Source organism: Eulemur rufifrons, chromosome 17, assembly GCF_041146395.1.
Source record: "Eulemur rufifrons isolate Redbay chromosome 17, OSU_ERuf_1, whole genome shotgun sequence".
NCBI lineage: Eukaryota > Metazoa > Chordata > Mammalia > Primates > Lemuridae > Eulemur > Eulemur rufifrons.
Window position 1 is genome coordinate 89,605,459 of NC_090999.1, and position 21,916 is coordinate 89,627,374.

General features: G+C 40.7%; 1 protein-coding gene across 2 annotated transcripts in view; it reads right to left on the reverse strand.

Annotated features, from left to right (window-relative positions):
* ZNF608 (zinc finger protein 608) overlaps nucleotides 1–21,916 on the reverse strand; it is a 105,405-nt gene that overhangs the window by 43,796 nt on the left and 39,693 nt on the right. For both annotated transcript variants that reach the window (XM_069491889.1, XM_069491888.1), the window contains one exon: nucleotides 16,042–16,297. In XM_069491889.1, the coding sequence (XP_069347990.1) occupies nucleotides 16,042–16,297 (256 nt within the window). The remainder of the gene's footprint in view (nucleotides 1–16,041; nucleotides 16,298–21,916) is intronic.

The window sequence follows — 21,916 nt, forward strand, 5'->3', positions numbered from 1 at the left end:
CTTTAGGTATCTTCAAGAGATGATGTATATCAACCTCTGCCCCCTTCATTTTATACATAAGTGAGGCCCAGAGCCAAGGAAACACAGCTACATGGTGAGAAAGGTGGGACTACAGCCCAGTTCTCTTGCTGTTTTCCAGGGTTCTTCTTTCCCTTGGACCTTATCAAACTCCCCCACAAGTGGGAAGACATTTCAGAACTACATCATACTATTCAGGTTATGTAAAATGCAGTAACTTTCACAGCAAAAGGTGAGGAAGCAACAGGAATACTCTGAAAGAACTTCATGGCCTCATCATATTTACATAAATTTTCATAACAAATAGGGACAGTGAGAAGTGAGAGTTCCCAGGAGAGGTTTAACAGTCACACAGCTTTCCTTTCCTTTTCACTAACCTTCCTTTTCTTTTAAAACCAACACACTGTAGTAACCTCAAAGGTATAGCAATCTTGCCATTTTGTTTTAATTTGGTTTTTCTCCATGGTTTAGCTACAGGTTTTTTTCTCAAAAACAGTTTGTCCTGTAGTGGTCATGACTGCAATACCAAGAACTCTTGAGGATTCGGCAACAATACACTTTTTTAAATCTGTTAAATGAACAGATATTGGCATATTGCAGCCAAAAGGATAAAGAAGAATTTTTAAGGAACATATTACAGGTACGTTTTAATGTATGCAATTGTGCTCTTTCAGAGGGTCCTAATAAACACAGTATTTTGTATGAAATATAAAATGCCCATTTTGCTTAGTTATAACGGGGGATTTTAAAGGTGAATAACTTCTCACATGCTTTACAGTCACATACTGTCACTCCAGATACTTTTCACTATTCAGGTATCCAAAAAGGAAAAAGAAGTTCATGTACAATAGAAGAAACGCTTTGGCTGCCTTCAGGTGATTTCAGTGTTTTCATTTTGGGTTCTAATCAATCTCGTCATGCCTACCAACTGGCCTGGCCCTCCTACTATGCTTGTGTCGCTTTTCATTAAAGATCAGAGTGAAATAAATGGGGGGATGACACCAAACACTGAGCTGGAACAAGCTGCACTGTCAGAATTCACGGAGGGAAGAACACCACAAAATCAGGCTCTCTGACAATCCCCTAGTATTTCTTTGTAAGCACCAGACTACTCTTTTTACTTTCTAAAACACATGAACAATTTACCCTGAGCAACGCACAAAAGTTAAGGCTGCAAATTCCTTGGTAGAGTACTGCATCTCCCTCAGGTAAAGTGTGGTGCAAGTGGTCAGGCTGAGAGTCAAATCTCAAGGAAAAAAAAAAACCAACAAACTGGAACCTGGGCCCCAGGGGGTCTGGCTTAGCTGCCAGGCCTGGCTGTCCAGAGGAGGAGCTCAGTACGCTCCAGCCCACCTTATCCTGAAACGTGCGGTAGGTACACGTGGGCAAGACAACCGGATCCCTCTCAAGACATCACTAAAGCTCAGGAACATTGTGGCTTTTAATTCTCCTTTGGGCCCTGCCTTGATTTCTACACAAGTCATACATTCCCCATGCTTCGTTTTCCTCCCTGTGAGAAAATAAGGACGTTGGTGCTAAATCGCAGCCTCAAATACTTAACAGTTGCGCTCAACGTATGATGTGCTCTGTTGAAATTCCATGCTTGGAAATGTGCTGCTTGCAAGAAACTGCAAGCTCAGGAGGACTGGTACGGCTGACGATATTTATTTTAGGAAGACATTTAATTCAAAAGCCGGATACAAAGTGAGATACCCTAGAGGGTGGATACTTCAGGGATTCTCTAGTAACCAGCTGGGGATTTTGAGGTGATGCTCTCCTGAATCACTGAAGACTAATGTGCAGTCCATATAATTTTAAGTAGCTCACTATATTCTGCTTCTTTGAAAACGAACCCCCCATTCTCTTAATTCCATTAGGTTATTTGTTCCACCATCAACTCAAAATTTACTATTTGAGAGCTCCATGTGAATGTGAGAATGCCCTTCAGTCACCTGCCAGGCGAGAGTCTATGGAAGAGTCAAGTTCAACAAGGTGCTGGCACTTTGCAGTGAACACTGTCCCCGTTCCAGGTCTATGGCCTCCTATCTGGTCTGCCCTTGAGCACTCAAAGACTTACTGAACTCACAGAGCCTCACACACTTGCACACACTTGGTAACCACAGCCAGCTCCGTTCCAGGGTCAGAGAGTGTCAAGCAAACGCCACAATCTTAATTACGGCTCTTCTGAGCTTTTAGTATCCACCCCCTGTATTTGTTGGGACAAGAAATAACTTTATATGTGTACGTGCGAGGTCCTGGGCAAGAAGCAGCTAACTGTGCACGCTGTCCAGAGCCGGCTGGCTGCTCCTGCTCTGAAAGGAGACCAGGTCTTCCCGCCAAGCTGAGGAAAGCAGGGGAAAGCAGCCTTCAAACAAAACGGCCGCCGCTGCTGCTCACGCGAAATAAGACACATTAAATGCTCCCAGTCCACTGTTGCAACCTGCGTTTCTTCAAACGTTGTCTGTCGATGCGGATGTCAAGAAGACACCTACACCACACCATGCAAACTGTGGCAATGCACAGGTGAGCCCCTGAAGAGCTGGCAGGATCCGTGCTGCCTGCTGGGCCCGGGGACCGCGTGGCGCTGCCTCTCTGAGGCACTGGCAGCGGCGGGGCATGCTTTTCTTGTTACGAAGCACAGAGCTGAAAACGACATTTTGGGTATTTTCGGAAAAATATTTGGGGAATATTTAATGTAAAAAACATTTCACTTTATAAGCCGAATTAAGTTCCCACATTTCAGTCAAACCTCAAACTGACAGGCAAATGTTTATTTGCCTTTTAGCATAGTTTTTAAATGACAGGTTACAGTCATGCACACATACACATACACACTCAGACTCAAAACTAGGAAAGGCTAATCATTTCAGATAGGAACTAGACATCCAAACAGAATACACCCCTCCGCAGTCATTTTGTTTAGATTGTTGGACCTCAGTTTTTCTATAAGAATAATGGGCCTAATTATAGTAGTGTTCTACATAATGAGAAAATGCTGATTAGATGGTATTGACGGAGCAACGTAAGGTTCCCCTGGCTAAAGCGTTTAATTGTTCAGACACACCAAATGGGTCATGTGTCATGTAAAGGAAACAGTCACATTTCTAACGTCCAAGGACTGAAATACTATGAAAGTGGCTCAAATATCTACTGGGTCAGAAAGCTTAATAATGAAATGAATATATACAGGTGTGATGTGTAGGTAATCACTCAATTTACGACTTGGTTATAAGAAGTTATCAAATGAGCAATAAGAGTCCGGCATACCTCACAGATCTTTTTATATGCCCCCCTCTCGGGTCTCCTGGCGGTCATGTCAGACTTCGCTAGATCTCTGCAGTTGTGCCCCTGAGCCTAATTCTCCCAACTTTCTTTGCGGAGAATGGCTTTTTGAAACCTATTATATGCCTTCTCCCATAGTATAGCTTATTTTCTCTTTGCCAGGAAAATATCAGCCAAACTTATTGGAGAACAGAAAAGCCCCAGAAGGGCATACGGCATTGCTTTGGCAGATGCTACTTTCAAAAACTACCTGGATAGTTCCTCCTGCCGCAGCTATACACAGAAGCCGAGGGGACAAAGACTAGGAGAGGAAATAAAAGCAGGGGTCTGGGCAGGGCTTGGGTGTGCCAGGGAAAAATCGTTATACTGCTTGAATACATCAAGTGACAAATTATATATTATAAACAGATCATGAGACACAGGATTTCTATCAAAATCCTGTCCTTCAGCCTTCCTTATTCTGAAGGAGCAGACCCCGAAAGAAAGATGTTTACAAAGACAGAAACACAAGGGGATCAGATTCCTTCCAGTTCAGAATGTATGCCTGACAGACTAATTTTCTCACCAGGGTGTTTGAATTCTTCATATTTAAAAGTCTTTCTTAACTTCCTTCACTTGGGGGTGGGGGTGGGGACTGTAAAAGTCATTCTAGACACAAACAGAGGCAAGATCCAAACCTTTCTGTCATCTGGAGCAAAGCCCTCCATGGAGGCAGAGCCCGAGCCCCGTGCCCTCCCAGGAGCGTTGCTGAACAACTGTGGTTTCACTGTAAGGAGCAAGTCTTATTCCCTTCCTACCTAAGGTAGGACCCCTGGACATGGACATTGAAAGCTCTACATTTGACTTACAATCTCATCCCCTTTGCCATCAAAATGTCAGTAGGTCCAAAGGTGGAGAGGGTAAGTGAGACAGGCACTCGCATCCAGAAAGTGTAAACTGGTACAACTCTCTGGGAAAGCAGCTAAGCAGTATGTCTTCCAGTACATTAAAAATGTTTCTATAACACTGACCCAGCAATTCAGTTTCTTGAAAATTGATCTAGCATAAAAATTGCAAATTCATAAAACAAAACAAAAAAACTTCACGCATACACTATGCAATGCTACTTATATTTATCTAAGAAGTTGAAAGCAATATAAATATCCATCATGAAAGGAATTTAAATTAAACTTTGGTGTGTCTATTCCATGGACTATTTCATATCAAAGAAAAATGTGGCTGGGCGCAGTGGCTTACGCCTGTAATCCTAGCACTCTGGGAGGCCAAGGTGGCAGGATTGCTTGAGGTCAGGAGTTTGAGACCACCTTGAGCAAGTGTGAGACCCTCATCTCTACAAAAAATAGAAAAATTAGCCAGCCATGGTGGCACATGCCTGTAGTCCCAGCTACTCAGGAGGCTGAGGCAGGAGGATCACTTGAGCCCAGGAGTTTGAGGCTGCAGTGAGCTATGATGATGTCACTGCACTCTAGCCAGGTGACAGAACAAGACTGTCTCAAAATAAAAGAAAAATGCTTCTTATAAAGTGTTTTAATAATATTAGAAGTATTTCTTTCTTAACGTTAAGATTAAAAGAAGAGAACATTAAAAAGTATGTCTAACCTAGAACTAATAAGTGATTATAACAAGGCTGCAGGATACAAGGTTAACATACAAAAGCCAATCACTATCTATACACCAGTGATGAATAAGTAGAATTTAAAATTAAAAACACAATATATTTACATAAGCTCCCTAAAAGTGAGTATGTAGGTATAAATGTAGCAAAGTATGTATAAGAACTTTACGAGGAAAGCTACAAAATGCTCGCGAAAGAAATCAAAGAACTAAGTGGAGAGATATTCCATGACTGAATGATGTCAGTTTTCCCCAACTTGATTCAATGCAATCCTAACTAAAATCCCAGCAAGTTATTTCATAGATATCAGCAAACTCATTCTAAAGTTTATATGGAGAGGGAAAGACCCAGAACAGCCAACACAATATTGAAGGAAAAGAACAAAGTTTAAGGACTAACACTACCCAACTTCAAGACTTAGTATAAAGCTATAGTAATTAAGACAATGTAGTATTGGCAAAATAGATAAACAGATCAATGACACACAGCAGAGCTCAGAAATAGACTTACATAAATACAGTCAACTGATCTTTAACAAAGGAGCAAAAGCAACACAATGGAGCAAAGGTAGTCTTTTCAACAAATGATGCTGAAAGTACTAGACATTCACATACCAAAAAAAAAAAAAAAAGATCTAGACACAAAACTTACATCCTTCACAAAAATAATCTCAAAATGGATCACAGACCTAAATGCAAAACTATCAAACTCCTAGAAGATAAACAACATATAAGAAAATCTAGATGATCTTGGGTTGGGCAATGACTTTTTAGATGTGACACCAAAGGTTCAATGCATGAAAGAAAGATTTGATATAATAGACTTCATTAAAATTAAAAATTTCTACTCTACAAAAGAGACTGTCAAGAGAATGAAAAGACAAGCCACAGACTGGGAGAATATATATGAAAGACCTGATAAAGAACTGTTATCTGAAATATACAAAGACCTTTTAAAAGTCAACAATAAGAAAACAAACAATCCTATTTTTAAAATGGGCCAAAGACCTTAACAGAGACTTCACCAAAGAAGATATACAGATGGCAAATGAGCGTATGAAAAGAGGCTCCACATCATACGTCATCAGGGAAATTCACATTAAAACAACAACAAGATACCATCATATACCTACTAGAATGGTCAAAATCCAGAACACTGACAACACCAAATGCTGACAAGGATGCGGTGAAACAGGAACTCTTATTCATTGCTGGTGGAAATGCAAAGTGGTATAGCACTTTGGAAGACAGTTTGACAGTTTCTTAAAAAATTAAACATACTCTTACCATATGATCTAGCAATTGCACTCCCAGGTATTTACCCAAAGGAGCTGAAAACTTTATGTCCACACAGAAACCTACACACAGATGTTTACAGCAGTGCTATTAGTAACTGCCAAACTTGGAAGCTACCAAAATGTCCTTTAGCAGTGAAAGGATAAATAAACTGTAATACATCCAGACAATGGAATATTATTCAGCACTCAAAAGAAATGAGCTATCAAGCCATGAAAAGACACAGAAGAAACATAAATGCATATTGCTAAGTTAAAGAAGCCAATCTGAAAAAGCTACATACTGTATGATTCCAACTATATGATAGTCTAAGAAAGAGCAAAACAATGGAGACAGTAGAAAGACCAGTGGCTGCCAGAGCTCAGAGGGAAAGGGGAGATGAATAGGTGGAGCACCAGGGGATTTTTAGGGAAGTGAAAATACTCTATATGACACTATATGGTGAGCACATGTTATTATACATTTGTCCAAACCCATAGATTACACAAGACCAAGAATGAACCCTAATAAACTATGGACTTTCAGTGATAATGATGTGTCAATGTGGGTTCATCAACTGTAACACATGTACCACTCCGGTAGGGGATGCTGATAGTGGAAGAGGCTATGCATGTGTAGGGGCAGGGGGTATATGGGAACTCTCTGTACCTTCCTCTCAATTTTGCTGTGAACCTAAAACTGCTCTTAAAAAATAGTCTTTAGGCCAGGTGCAGTGGTTCACATCTGTAATCCTACCACTTTGGGAGGCCAAGGCAGGAGGACCACTTGAGGCCAGAAGTTCAAGACCAGCCTGGGTAACATAGTGAGACTCCATCTCTACAATAAATAAATAAATTAGCTGGAGATGGTGGCTCGCACCTGTAGTCCTAGCTATTCAGGAGGCTGAGGCAGGAGAATCACTTGAGTGCAAGAGTTTGAGGTTGCAGTGAGTTCTGATGATGACACTGTACTCTAAGTCAGGCAATAGAGCAAGTCCCCCCCCCCAAAAAAAAAAAAAAGTCTTTAATAAAATAGTATATCCACTGAAAGATCTCAAGTATGTGTTTAAAAATACATATTATAAAGCTAAGACACAGACAATGAAGGCAAAAATAGCCAAGTACAAGTGGGACTACATAAAACTTAAAAGGGTCTGCATAGTAAAGGAAACAATTAACAGAGTTGAAAAGGCAACCTAAGGAATGGGAGGAAATATATGCAAACCCCGTATCTGATAAGAGGTTAATATCCAACATATATAAGGAACTCCTTCAAAGCAATAGCAAAAAACCAAATAACTCAATTTAAAAATGGGCAAAAGACTTGAACAGACATTTAAGAAGACACACCAATGGCCAAAAAGTATGTAAAAAGATGCTCAGCATCATTAACACTCCGGGAAATGCAATCAAAACTATAATGAGATATTAATTAAAGAATTAAAAGACAGCAACTCTCCTTCTAAGTATTTACCTAAAAGAATTGAATTCTGATCTCAAACAGGTATCTGCACTCCCATGTTCACTGCAGCACTATTCACACTGGCCAAGACTTGGAAACAACTGAAGTCTCCATCGATGGATGAATGGACAAAGAAAATGAGGAATATACACACAGTGGAATATTGTTAAGCTTTTAAAAAGGACATCTTGCCATATGTGACAACATGGATGAACCATTTTGCTAAGTGACATAAGACAGTCACATGGATTCCACTTATAGAAGGTATCTAAAGTAGTCAATCACATAGAAGCAGAGTAGAATGGTGGTTACCAGGGACTGTACAGAGAGGAAAATGGGAAATTGCTATTCAACAATTTCCTATTTATGTAACTTTAAGCTGTGCGATTAAATTCTAGAGATCTGCTGTAAAACACTGTACCTATAGTTAACAATTTTTTTAAAAAGCTAAGAAAGTGAACTAAGTGGTCACCTGAATTATAGATTTTTTTTCCTTCTACGTTTTTACTTTTCTTCTCAGATGTCCTAAAAATGGCCATGTGTTCCTTTTATAATCATAAAATAAAAACCATAGTGAGGATATGAATGATTTAAAGGCAAAAGCATGCCAAATATTTTGTTTCTCCTTTTTTGTGTTGATTAACCAAACAATAGCAAGGTTGGAAGAGAAAATATAGTAACATGTAATCAGATTTTATGATGGATTTTTAAAAATCAGTGACAAAGTAGATTTCTCAAACTATATTTTCAATTGTCTAACTTAATTTAAGAGTAATATATCCCTCACTAAAAAGCTACGCTACTAAAACTTAAACAGGTATCAAGACCATATCACTTTGTTGTACGAATTGATTCAACATTCAGCAAATATGTATGGCGTGCTTACTCTGTGCCAGGCGCTGAGGCTCCAACAGTGAACAAAACAGATGGAATCTGTGCACTTAAGAAGCTCACAGTATAGTGGGGCTGAAAGGGATGGTTTGTATACATCAACCCAGCTGAAGCTGATTCAAGTACTGCTGCCAAAATCAGATGCTAGAACTATAAAGAAATTCCTATCATTCCATGCTTAAAAATAAACTCCAGTTATTACATCACATTTGACTCCCTCCTTCCAAAGAGCACTCTGTGAAACATACAGGAGCTTTTTGAGCAGTGATCTCAATACAGGACTCCCAGGAATGGCGTGAAGAGAGGGCTCTGAAAGTTCAACCGCAAGGGGGTTCAAATTCAGTCTCCCCCGCTCGCCACGGGTGCTGCCTGGTACCAGGGAATCTCCTTTATTAAAGTATAGGTAATAGGGAGCTTACTTTAGACTTTGTTCTGGGGATTAAAGGAAATCATTACCTGGCAATAAGTAAATACTCAACAAATCGGTCCCTTCTCTTATCCATATACATGTTTACACATAAAAACAACAAAGAATCAAATACAAAGATGTAAAAGTCAATGAAATGGGGGGACTGGGGTAAGTGGTAGTGACTGCTGATGGATATGGGGTTTCTTCTGGGGTGATTATAGTGTTGTGAAATTAATTTTGGCAATGGCTATACAACTCTGAGTAAACTAAAAACCACTGAATTGTATTCTTTAAATGGGTAGATTGTACGTTGTGTGAATGATATCTCAATAAAGCTGTTACAAAAAATTGTATTAAAAAAAGGTCAATGAAATACTTTAGTCAATATGCCTACGGGGCCAACAGCTATTCTTTGCAGCCAATCTCCATTTTGTAATTAGAAAATGTATCTTCAGCTCAAAGTCACTATAATATTAAGACACTTTCAAGATTTTCTTACCAACTCCTTCTTTACAGGGTAAAGATAAACAAGCAGATGGGACAACACCACACACACACACACACACACACACACACATACCACAAGTCTTACAGAACAACTTAAGTCATTTACTATACCTAAATCCTAAGAGAACATTAGTTTTACATTCTGTGTTTACATGTAAGAATAAGTCTGACTATAACATCAATCAACAAAAAGGTAACAATGCCTTTACACAGTAAGTTCAAACCTTATCACTTCATTACTTAACACCTAATGTCACCACCAAAATATTACACAAATAACACCAAAAAAAATTTAGTCTAGAAACATTAAGCTGAATCCTACCTAACAACAGCTGATTTTTCACATTCACAAGAGGTATAAAATGACTCTGTTGTTGCTTTCCAGCAAAACACACAATCACTCATCACATCCAAATTATGGCTGCATTACCGCATCAGTAAAGCATAAAACAAGTAGGTGCAAGAGTAAAGCAATACCCAGGAAAACAGCACAAAACCTAGGAAAACTGCTTCCTTCCTTTCTCTCTCCTTCATCCAACAAATATGTGTTGAATGTCTACTCTATGCCTATTTGAAGATCTGACCTCCATTTTTACTCTTTATATTTTTCTGTGAGGCTGGTAACATTAGCTTCATTAATCTTTTTTTTTTTTCTTTTCTTTTCTTTTTTTTAGAGACAGGTTCTTGCTGTTGCCCAAGCTGGAGTACAGTGGTGTGATCGTAGCTCACTGCAGCCTTGAACTTCTGGGCTCAAGAGAGCCTCCCCAGTAGCTAGAAATACAGGTGCGAGCCACCGCACCCACCAGCTAGTATTTTTGCATTTCTTATAGAGATGAGGGGGGTGGTTCCCTCACTATGTTGCCCAAGCTGGTATTGAACTTCTGGCTCAAGAGACCGTTCCACCTTGGCCTCTCAAAGTGCTGGCATTACAGGTGTGAGCCACCACACCTGGCTTAGTTTCATTAATCTTGAAAATACTTTGATGAGTTTTGTTGTTTATTATATATCCTTAATCAATTTTATTTTTTAAAAAATCTTCGCCACTGTACTCAGAATAATCAGAGGTAAGTAAGATGGTATACATGGTCCGGCAAAGATATAGATCTGATTTTCTATTTGGGGTGCTTTTTCCATGTGACAGTGGATGGCACGAGTGCGAGTAAGTGCACTGCCACCTCTGAGCTGCTCTGCCACCAATGGCGACGGACCTCCAGGAGCCATCCACACTGTCCTTGGCAGCCCCCACTGCAAGATGGCCCAGGAAGGTGAAGGAAAAGTTCATGCTGAGGATCAAGGCTGGACCCTTTTTCTTATCAGCACAGTGATTAAACAACCATGCTCACTTGCCAAACTCACACACGGGGCACTGTTTTAATCATCACTGATTTGGGGGGTAATAAAATACAGAAGCTAAAAGTGATCATCCCCTTGTGAGTCAAAGTTGAATCTTTAAAATCACTGGGATTTACCTCAACAAATAATATTTCATTCTGTAAAGTACTGTACCAACTCCATGCTCAGTTACTGAAAATATAAAGTAAGCTTGCTTAATCTCATCTCAAATTAATTAAAATTTAAAAAGAAATGTTCTATTTTAAGTAACAAGATTGGTAAGTAAATACTGCAGAATAGGAATAACAATACTATACCTTAGACTCACCCTCTGTTATGCAGAATCATTTGCCTTTTGATGAACTACCTAGAAACCCCCTATAATGCACATTTAAATGCTATCCTCTTTATGACTGGAGATACAGGAGAAGCAGAGGAATTCAAAAACATCTTTGGTAGCTTAAAAGAGAATCACTTATTTCTCCAATTAATTACCCTGAAAATATTAATTCCCAAAATCACTTTTCTTTCCTTGGAAAACAAAGAACATCAGGTGAAGGGCTGCATATATACCAGCATTCTTCCTTCCTCTCACACCTGGTGTTGAGCTTGCTCATTAAAATCATCCTATCATAAGTTGTCATGTTTATTTCCTTTGTCCCCTCTGAAAACTGGCTGATTCTGAGTATAACCCTTTATTTGCTACATTAACAACTTTCCTTAATACTATGGGTTTATGAACCATTTCAAAAGTGATTCAGCAGAGACCACACAGAAATAAAAGTATTGTGTCTTGTTCACTTGAGAAATCAACAGTAAGGTCCACCACCACCATATTAATAAATTAGGAAGAGTGGTACCAATGGTTGTCCGTGAAGCCCTGCAAACTCTCTGCAGAGTCCATGTTGAGGGCCGTCTTTCTCATTAGCCCACTAAACCAACGTGCTCATCTGCCACACGACAGCATCTTGGTAGACATTACCTACGCTGGGAGAAAAACAGGGCAGGTGTTCCTGTTCATCTTATACCTGGGCAAGTGAGGCAGTAACAAATGTGGCTTCCTTTAAAGGAAAAGGTCAAGGAACTTGCACAAAGCTAGGCCATCCACTCTTTCCCTAGACAGTGGTTCTCAACCTTGTTTGTACATTAGAATCACCTGGAGAGCTTTGACAGAACACCAGTGCCAGGTCACCAAACCAGACCAAAATGCCAATCTAGACCAATTAAATGCCTGGGGCAGTGCCTGGGCATCAGCACGTTTTTTAAAGCTCCCCAGGTGGTTCAAAGGCACAGCATTGAGAACAGCTGTCCTATAGCCTATATATGTTTAAAAGGCCATCACTGGCAGACACCAGTTTTATTTCTCCCACTTTCTTTTATTCTGTGTCTTTGCTTAACCAGTAGGAAAGTAAAGGGGTCAGGAATGCCCAAGTGGCAGAGCAGTAGTGAACGACAGTCATACAAGGAATGATGGATTCAGGTGAAACAAGTATCTTCTCAGGTGTGGCAAAAACAAACAAACAAACAACAAACCACAACAATAAGAAACGTGATTCAATAAAAATCAAAAGAAAAACACATTCAGGAGAGCTAAAAAGCCAAGTTCAACACACATGTATTTATACACATTGCTGTATACAACATGTTTTTTCTGTTTTTTTTTCCCCCAAAAAAGGAGCAAATTTTCAAACAACTATACATAGGCATGTGTGTCCCAAATGTCAGAAATGAAATGCTAAGGAAATTCTTTCCAACATCTGTGAGTAATTTTGTACAATACATCATTGCTTCTATGCATTCACCTTCAAGGAAAAAGATCAGAGTAGAATAACCAAACATCCAAGCGCAGTAATAGTTTTTCTCTCCTATTAAGCATGATCTGAAACCCACTAATTTTTTCCAGAGGGAGCTTGACTAGTAACACTTTATTCCTGAGCATAACTCCGTTCTTAGAAGCCAGCACTTCCCGTGCTGGCAGTAACTCTACGGGGAAACACTGACTGAAAGAACCCTCCTCTAAGGAGGAATTCCAAGCACAGAACAATGAAGTATGAAGCAGACATTTCATACTCCCGCCTTGCTGCTCCCCCCACCAACCAAAGAAATCACAAAAATAGTCCATATTCCCCAAAGACTGCAGATGTGAACTCTTAAAATCTCAGGATCTTAAAACACAGGCACATAGACAACCTCCGCACACACGTTGAGTGCATACAACAAATTAGGTTTGTGGAAAACACTACCAGTTATCCAATACCCTCAAAATGAAAATACCTGGGAAAGGATTTTATCCAACTCAATCTACAGGACATTAGTCAAAGGCACCTGACAGTTTTATAAGTGCTCACCTTGAAGCTCTTTGTGAGTGAAACCTCACACTACTATTGTAGCCTACTCCCCACCCCCACCCCTGCCCCAAATCCATCTCTTTTAGCTCTGCCAAGTAACTGGCTCCAAATGTGTTTGTTCTGTGTTTCTCTTTGTTTTTCCCAAGAGGGAAAAATTAATGCTCAAATGGGTTTAATTTTAAATTGGTACAAGAGCTTTAAACACATGTAGTGAGAAAAAATGCAAATGGAATGCTCCTGAATACGGCTGCACGCTGAACACACATCTTAGGACCTCGGCCTTTAACTAAGACGAGTTCTTACATTCTACAGAGGTCAGAAGTTTAGTTTATTCAGCAAGAATAACTCTATTAACAGCTCCAGCTCCCTCTTGTCACCACAGTAAACATCCACACATTCCGAATCCTGGAAAATGTGAGGCAGTAAAGAGGAGGTTGGAGCCGCTGAGGGCCCGCAAACCCTCTAAAGCGATCAGCATGCGCGTAGCAAGACATCCACGGGGATGGGGGTGTCACAGCGCACGAAAGCAGCAGCGTGGGACTCAGGAGGCCAACTTTTCACAGGATAGGGTGGAACTGGTGAGGCTTTGTGTACATGACTATCAAAAGATAATAGTGATAATAATACCTTACAGCTCTTTATGTCCAGAGTATCAGAATTCCACATCGACTCATGTACTGCCTGTAGTTTTTCAACACAGATTTTTTTTCTAAATAATCCTCTCTTTTATTAGAGGCTAAGGTTAAAAAGTCAAAACTAAGCCGACTTCTAAGCAAAGGGAAAAATAACCCAAGCCTTAAGGCTGTTCCAGAGTTTGTGGCTAATTTTATGTCATCTACCACCCATGAGGTCACACTGCAGGAACCCAGTCCTGCCCCACACTTGAATAAATAAAATCATGACAAGTAACAAACTGACTGGTGCTAAGTCATAGCTAAGAAATGGGAAGACAGCACTTCACCCTAATGAGGAAATTATCCAAGTACAAGAAAATCTGAGGTTCAAGTTCATGGAAATTAACCCCTTACCTGTCCAAAGCTTTTTCTGGTCCTGAAAATTTGCACCTAAACGAATTAATTGTGACCTTCTTAGTGTCTTGATTCCTGTTCTATACTTTTCACACTGAGGTATCACCCTTGCCCACTACTTGTGCTTCAGGAAAAATCTAAGGGCATGCAAACTGCACAACCCAAAGAGAGGTGACAGATAGAAGCTTGCTCCCCACAGGAACCCCTCGCCCTGGAGGGTGTCTGAACAACAAACAAGATGAAAAAAATTTAAGGTTGGCTCCTCCTACGGCAATTCCTCCCAATGTGGTTCCACAGTATGGTTTTAAATGGCTTCCCAAAATATCTGAAAAACCCAAATTAAAAGGATAAAGAGGGAGGAGACCCAAAACCAAAAATGTCTAAAGCCAAAAGTAAATTTTAATCACTTCCATTTGAGCAAACAGGAAAGCTCACCATAGCTACCGCTGTCACTCCCTGTCTCTGATTGCTTCTGGTATGGTTCTTTCTTCTTCCTTACTGCTGCTATCTACAAAACTGTTTTACTTATTTACAAAATATACGCCATAAGAGTACATGTAATGTAATACATGGAACTCAGAGAGTTCTCTAAGAATCTTTGTTTTTCTATCTTGAAACAGCTTGAGCTGTTTTCTGCCTTCTAACAACCTGTCGTCTGATTTTCATTCTTCATTTTTATTTTCATTCCCCAGTGTGTCACTATCCTTAACTATTTATTCTCAACTACTTGCCCAGCAATTTTCCTCAATCTATCCTCCTTTCCCATCCCTCTTTTGCATATATTTTACCTTCTCCCTTTGGGTTTTGGCCCTCAATTTTCCCCCCGATTCAGAAAAACCTAATGAATGATTTTGAGTCTCAGACCCTTCCTATTATCCTCATTCTTGCCCTTACTCCTCTCAAAATGACCATGAAATTGAGAACTGTCATCTCCTTTACCCTTGAGCAATCTACCTTAAAGGGAAAAAAGTTTCTCCTTGTTCTTCATTCTCCTGTGTTCCCCTGCTATACGCTGGGGCACGATTCCTCCTAATTTTTTCTACTTGTTCCCCAATGGAGCAAGGCAGGTCTCTCCCTGGTACTTAGTTTTCAATTATCGGTGAGGCTGTTAGTGACACTGGCCATCTGAAACACTCTGTACCTGATGGTCGTTGCTATGAGACGTGGCCAACCATGATTTGGATCCACTATCAGCAGGGCATATGCTCTGATTTATATTTCCAGTAGCAATGATGGATTAATCCTGATCCATTTCTCTTGAACCTTGTTTCTCTTGTGACTAACGGATTGCACTTGCCAAACGGCTTGCTAAGTTCAGGGGCAGCAAAGGTTCTATGTCTCTGGCCATAGAAGAGAAGTGACTGCCTTAACTAGTGCTTAAGCCTTTGACCTTGGCTTCATTAGCTCTGAGCACCAACCAGCCACAACCACATCATGACAATGATCCTCGCTATGTGCAAGAACCCTTGCTCAATTCAGAAGGTAAATATAAACCTCTACGACACAAAAACAACCACATCAAGACAGATTGGTTGGCACCGCAAGAATAAACTAAACTTAAGGTACTATCTCCTTCCCAGTTTCCACAGCACCTTTCAGGGGAAAGGTAAACCCTGACCCTGCTTCTCACAGTCCTTCCACGTTAGCACTTAAAAGTGGAGAATCACTTTTAGAGACTCTGACTCATCCTGAATGTAAAAGCAGCCACGAACAAGAAGACAAACGGTTCTTATTTCAACACAAATCCAGACAGCATAAAAACCACTTTTCTTTCCTCTCTAAATACCATTACACAAATTCCCCTCACAAGTGGACATTAATACATCATGGGGAAGAGGGTGTGGGGAGTATATAAAAATAAATAAATTGTATTTACCTTCTTCTGTTTCATGCCACACGATCCCTTCCAAATTCACACTGGTCCCAGGTTCACAGGGCCCAAGACACTCTGGCTCTGTCACTACTCCAACTTCACATGTATTGACACCCACGGAACGAGTCCGAACCAAAAGCTGTTCAACCGGTGCTGCAATATTGGATGAAGATGGGGAAAAGTAGGAGGGTAGAATCTGAGGCGTGAGACTGCTGGAAATCGGCGGTGGTGGTGCTGGCACTGTAAACAGGGGGTCAACCTGAAAGACAGACAGGCTTACTGCAGTGGCGCTGCATTCTGTGACTCCTTCTTAATGCAATCTGTTTACATCACTTCTAGAATATATCACCATTCCAAATTCCATTTGCAATTATAATATGCTTCGTGTGTTTTCATGGTGCCAAAATATAAAGCAGAATAGAAATGAGCATTTTATTTTTTCATGCCAAACAAGGTTAAACATTAGAGCACAGATTCCGGAATCATAGGCCTTCAATGTTCTTCTAAATTCACCAATGGACAACCGTTAGTCCCAGCAGATGTGAATGAAATATGCTTTACAAAATTAAAGCTCTTTCCCACGTGGAATGAAATCTTATTTTTAAAATTATAACATTTTCCAAAGGAGAAACTCCAATAAACACTAATAAACAGTAACAAATACATTATTGGACATTTAAGTATAGGAACTAGACTAAAACTGTTTTGAAAGTACTTTATAAACCATAATAAACTAAATCACTACTGAAATAAATTAACTTATTCTGCTGGATATATAAAATATATAAACTCGATTACACACACTAAAACACATAAACTGGATATTATTGGCATGTATGAAGTGTAAACTCCTAATTAAGTATTCTGTTGCAAAGTTTAGCAGAATTCATATAAGAGGGGAAGTAAATGTGTGTGCCCAACATTAACAGAACTTGAGTTTCCCCAATGTACAAATCCTTTAGTGATTCGACTTGTAAAGATCCCTGATGAGTCTGATCGAGGCCCAGTAGCCCTCTCTCTAAATCCAGGAAATAGAAATTACAGCCAAGTACAAGATCTTGTGGTGCAATGACATCTCCCTTGCACCCGTATCCCCAGGAAAGCAGCAAAGGGAGTCTTCATCACAAAAAGTTTAGAAGTCTGGCCATAATGAATCCAAAGGCTATGCGTGTACTGAACAGGCACAGCAACCCATTCAATCATTTGGCCCGTTCTAAGACTGCTACACAATAGCCAAATGCAAAGTCTGTACCAGGACTCCAGATTACCTATGTCCTGGTTTTGCAGCTAGACACAGCCTAATATACCTTGTGTGTATTATCAGTTGGGCTAAAAAGTCATATATGTAAAAAAGACACACAGAAGATCATTCTTATAAAATTCTCTCTCTCCTTCATATACTCCCAGTTATTCTTTTGTAAATTATCTTTTATAGCCACTTGGCTACAGACATAGTCTCATCTAGTCTTTGCTGTTTAAAAAAAAACAAAGAGTGTATTTCAAGGGAGTTATATGAGGAAGTATGCTCCTAGTTAAACAGCTGAAGCAGTCATCTGTGTGGGCTCCTTGTTCATATGACTGTAGGAACTATTTCTACAGTTTGCATTTCACTAAAATGATAAACTGACGTTCACTTGCCTGAGTGATCCAAGATGCAATAGAACAGCCTTTCACCCATCTGCATGTTAAAAAAAACTTAATTTCCTGCTCTCAAAGCTGCCATAAAACTTCTTTTGCTCCATGCTTTTTATTGTTCTGCATTCTTGATCACAGAGCCCAAGGAAGAAAAGCATTTAACAGCCCCAAACCCCAGATATGGTGATTTATGCTTTTGTGTAAATGTAGATTAATGTGGATCAAAGTTCGCACTGATAGTTCTTATTTTAAAACTGAGCTGACAAATGAAGAAAGGGGTCCTAAGGGAGGAAATTTAAAGAGAAAAAAATCCAATGCCACCTTGTAGTCTTTATTTCAACTAAAAGATTGTGTGAATTTTGATTCAATTCTAGAATCTAAAAAAAAAAAAAGACCAAGGAAAATTATAAACCAGCTTCTACTACATTTTTCTGCATGCTTCTCAACAACGTCTTAATTTGTATAGTTAGATGTAAATTGACTGCAATTTGATGCTATGAATCGAAATTGAAAAGACAAAATGGAACAACATTCTGAAAATGTTCTTTACATCACCTGAACAACAGCATGCATTAATACCAGGAGAGTAAATATAGCTTCCATTGGACGTGCAAGAAAATGGAATCAAATTAAAGAGGTGAGTAGTCTTAGAATCAATTCTCTGATTTGCAGATGAGGACACAATAGGGCAATGAATGCAGTAAGAATTATGGGGGCAGAACAGGTTGATACTAGGATTTTGGCCCCAACTCTAACACTAAATAGCTTGTGCCTTAGAGAGTCATTTAACCTCTCTGAGACCCATTTCCCTCAACTGCAAAATGTATATTATTCAGCCTTCTAATATTGGTGAGAAATCCTATCACAGCAGTTGCTAGACTAAATCCCTATTTCAACATAACCCCCGCCTATAGATGTATTTGGATACATGCACACACATACTATTTGGGATATTTACATAATTTCCAAGATCAAATTTCTAAAGAATCCGGATGGCTGGAGGGGAAAAGTCATGGTATTCTGGACCTACTTTTAAGTTAGCTGTCTTTATTTTCATTAACACAATCCAAACGTAATGATAAAGTTTAAATGATGATATTTATAGCAGGGACCTTGGAGCCCTGTCCAACATGTTTTAAAATAAGAAAGCTAAGGTTCAGAGAGTTTGACTATAAATGTGAACTTAATCATAAATAGTACCCTAAAGTGGTAATAGTCTAAAGCCCCCAAACCCAATAGATAACATTGTCTTAAAGGCTCAAATCTTTGACTTAACACAAGTGAATTTCTCTCAGTTTTTTCACTAGGGCTTCCTCATGGTAGCTCAAAACTGCCATCCCCGTAGGTACTATGGATGGTACTACCAGTGAGAGAAGAGGAAACCTGTTCTTCCCCTCCCTCCCTGTGGGACTTCTAGATTTGGAGGAGGAAGTGGAGCACAAAGACCACCATGTGGTCTACTGCAAGCCCCTGTTCCCTAGGAGTCGCAACGTGGAACGGGGTTTGGGGTGGGGGGGGAATTACAGCCATTCCCAGGAGTGTTTTATCTGGCAGGCATATTACTTTTTAAAATATTCCAATTTTTTACCAATGATTAAAACAGTAGAGAAGAGTCTAAACTTCCACTATCTCTTAAAATAATAATTGGGGCCAGGCGCAGTCACTCATACCTATAATCCTAGCACTTGGGGAGGCTGAGGCTGGAGGATCACTTGAGGCCAAGAGTTTGAGATCAGCCTGGGCAACATAGAGAGACCCTGTCTCTACAAAAAATAAAAAGTTAGCTGGGCATGGTGGTGCACTCCTGTAGTCCCAGCTGCTCGGGAGGCTGAGGCAGGAGGATATCTTGAACCCAGGAGTTTGAGGTTGCAGTGAGCTGTAATAGTGCCACTGTACTCCAGCCTGGGAAACAGAGCAAGACTCTGTCTCTGATAATAAGAATAATAAGAATAATAATTAGATAATGTGCTTTGCTGGGCCCACATTCCTCACGGCATCAGCTGACAAGGCTCAGCTTCACTGCAGCCTTGCCATCCGACTTGCTGGGCCGCAGGCAGCTTGCGTTTGTGCTTCCGGCCTTTCCCTGAGACAAATACAGAATGCTCCAGCTAGCAAGTCACCTCGCCCAAGCTCCTCATTCTAGAGAAAACTGTGGCCCACATTTGTGCACGGGCAATAGGCTATCTCCAGTGGCAGCCCAGGTAAGCATAAAAGAGTAGCATCCTACATGCAGAAAATGTACAGGAGTTCAACACACACTGGGAGACAAAAGAGGGAGAAAGGGAAATAATTCAAAAGATTGTGGCAGTTCTATCTACCAGATAATCCCCCCAGTGGGAGATGTTCCCCCTACCAAAGGTTTCAGCTCTCTTGTATCTCACAGTGTCAAACACGAAGCCACATGTATCATATGTAAAGCAGGATTTTAAAGGACTCTCAGTAGTTATTTTTGCGTTATACAAAAGATCGGCTCCATTGCACCCTGATTTCTCAGGTCACTGATCCCTACCCTGAACCATAGTTTCTTCAACCAGCGAAGCTCATCAAGCAGAGGGTGGCACAGTTTCCACAAAACTCCTTCGCTGAGGAGGCAGGACGCACCTGGGGTTCTGGCAGCGGACAGGCTTGGGTTCAAATTCTGGCCCTATGGGTACTTGTTGTGCGGGACCCTGAGCAAGTTACTGGACTTCTCTAGGGCTCAGCGTCTGGATCTAAGAAATGGGAGTAATGATCATTCCACACCCCACCCCGGCCGCAGTGAAGACTCAGTGAGACAACGCATGCAAAGTGAACGCTCAGCACAGCGCTCGGCCCGGTAAACACCGGCTAAAAAAAAAAAAGGCCCAGGTCTGATATTACAGTTCCCTAACCCTGCACACAACCTTACAAAGCTCCTTTTTATATCCTACCATATTTAACATAAATCTATAATCCCCTCCAAATGCATGGTTAAGTGTGGTTAAAGTATGTTAAAAGTATAAGAAAAAGGGCTTAACCCTGAGGAGCTCAACCTGGGAAAATACAGCTTCTTTCAGACGCCAGCATCTGGCGGCAGTCGCCTGGCTTACTCCACCCCGTTTCATACTGTCATGGCAAAGATGGGATCCCGAGAAGGTCCTGATGAGTCCCACACTACTGCACAATCCCCTCCTGCTCCACTCAACTCAGTCATGCACCCCCCCCCGCCCCCCGTAATGGCTGCATTCCTGCCGTGGGCCAGGCCCCGTGCAACCTGCTAGAACAGCTGCCCGAGCTGACCAGGTCTCTGCCCTTGCAGACTGACTACTCTGTAGGCGAGACTGTGATACTAATCAAATAATCACCCAACGAGGACAAAATTACAACAGTAATTGTAGAGCCACATCCAAGAGACCACTCATGGCAGCCTGAGCACAAAATGCAGGGTGTTAGTGGAAGACAGGGTGGTGCAAGAATCGGTCTTCGGAGTTGGAATCCCAGCTCTGCTGTGAGCTACATAACCCTAGGCAAGTAGCCTGATCTTTGGGACTCAGCGCCTTCATCTGTGAAATGGAAATAATGTTGGGCTAATGTGACTACTTCATGAGATCATACAGATAACCTTAGCTCAGGGCCTGGCATAGAGTGGCTCTCAATAAATAGGAGCTACTGCTATTGTCAATATTATTATCATTATTTCAAATATATTTGAGACCTGAACTAATAAGAAATCAATAGATGGTTTGGCCCTATGGGGCTAAACGCTAGGATTTGCTACATCCAAAGCCAATTCAAGAGAGGCAATTACAAATACCTTTCTGAGGGGAGAAACTCTAATATAGCTCTAATCTGATAGTCCTCATTTAAAAATCGGTGGGCGATTATTAGTCTAATAACACTAGTAACTGGACTAAAAGATCAGAACAGAGAACCAGCCAGTTTTAGCAATGGTTCTTTTGTCAAAGCTCTGTTCTGTCATCTTGATGGGACACTGATGTAACCTATTAGAACCCAAAAGAGGAAAGCAGGAAAGCAGCCATCTCCAGTGGAAAAAAAAGACCCATAAGTCTAACAGCTGGTGGTGGCAGCCTGTCAAACTGAGGAAAGTTAATGTCAAGAACAGACGCACGGCAGTCTCTCACTGTTATTTTTGCATGATTATTCCCAGGTGTTGGTGCACGCTGAGCAGTAGCCTGGCGATTTATCACGAGAGAGCCTAAGAGCATGGGAGGGGCGGCGGGGAGGGGGAAGGGAGGCGGGGAAGAAAAGGTTATTTACACAGATA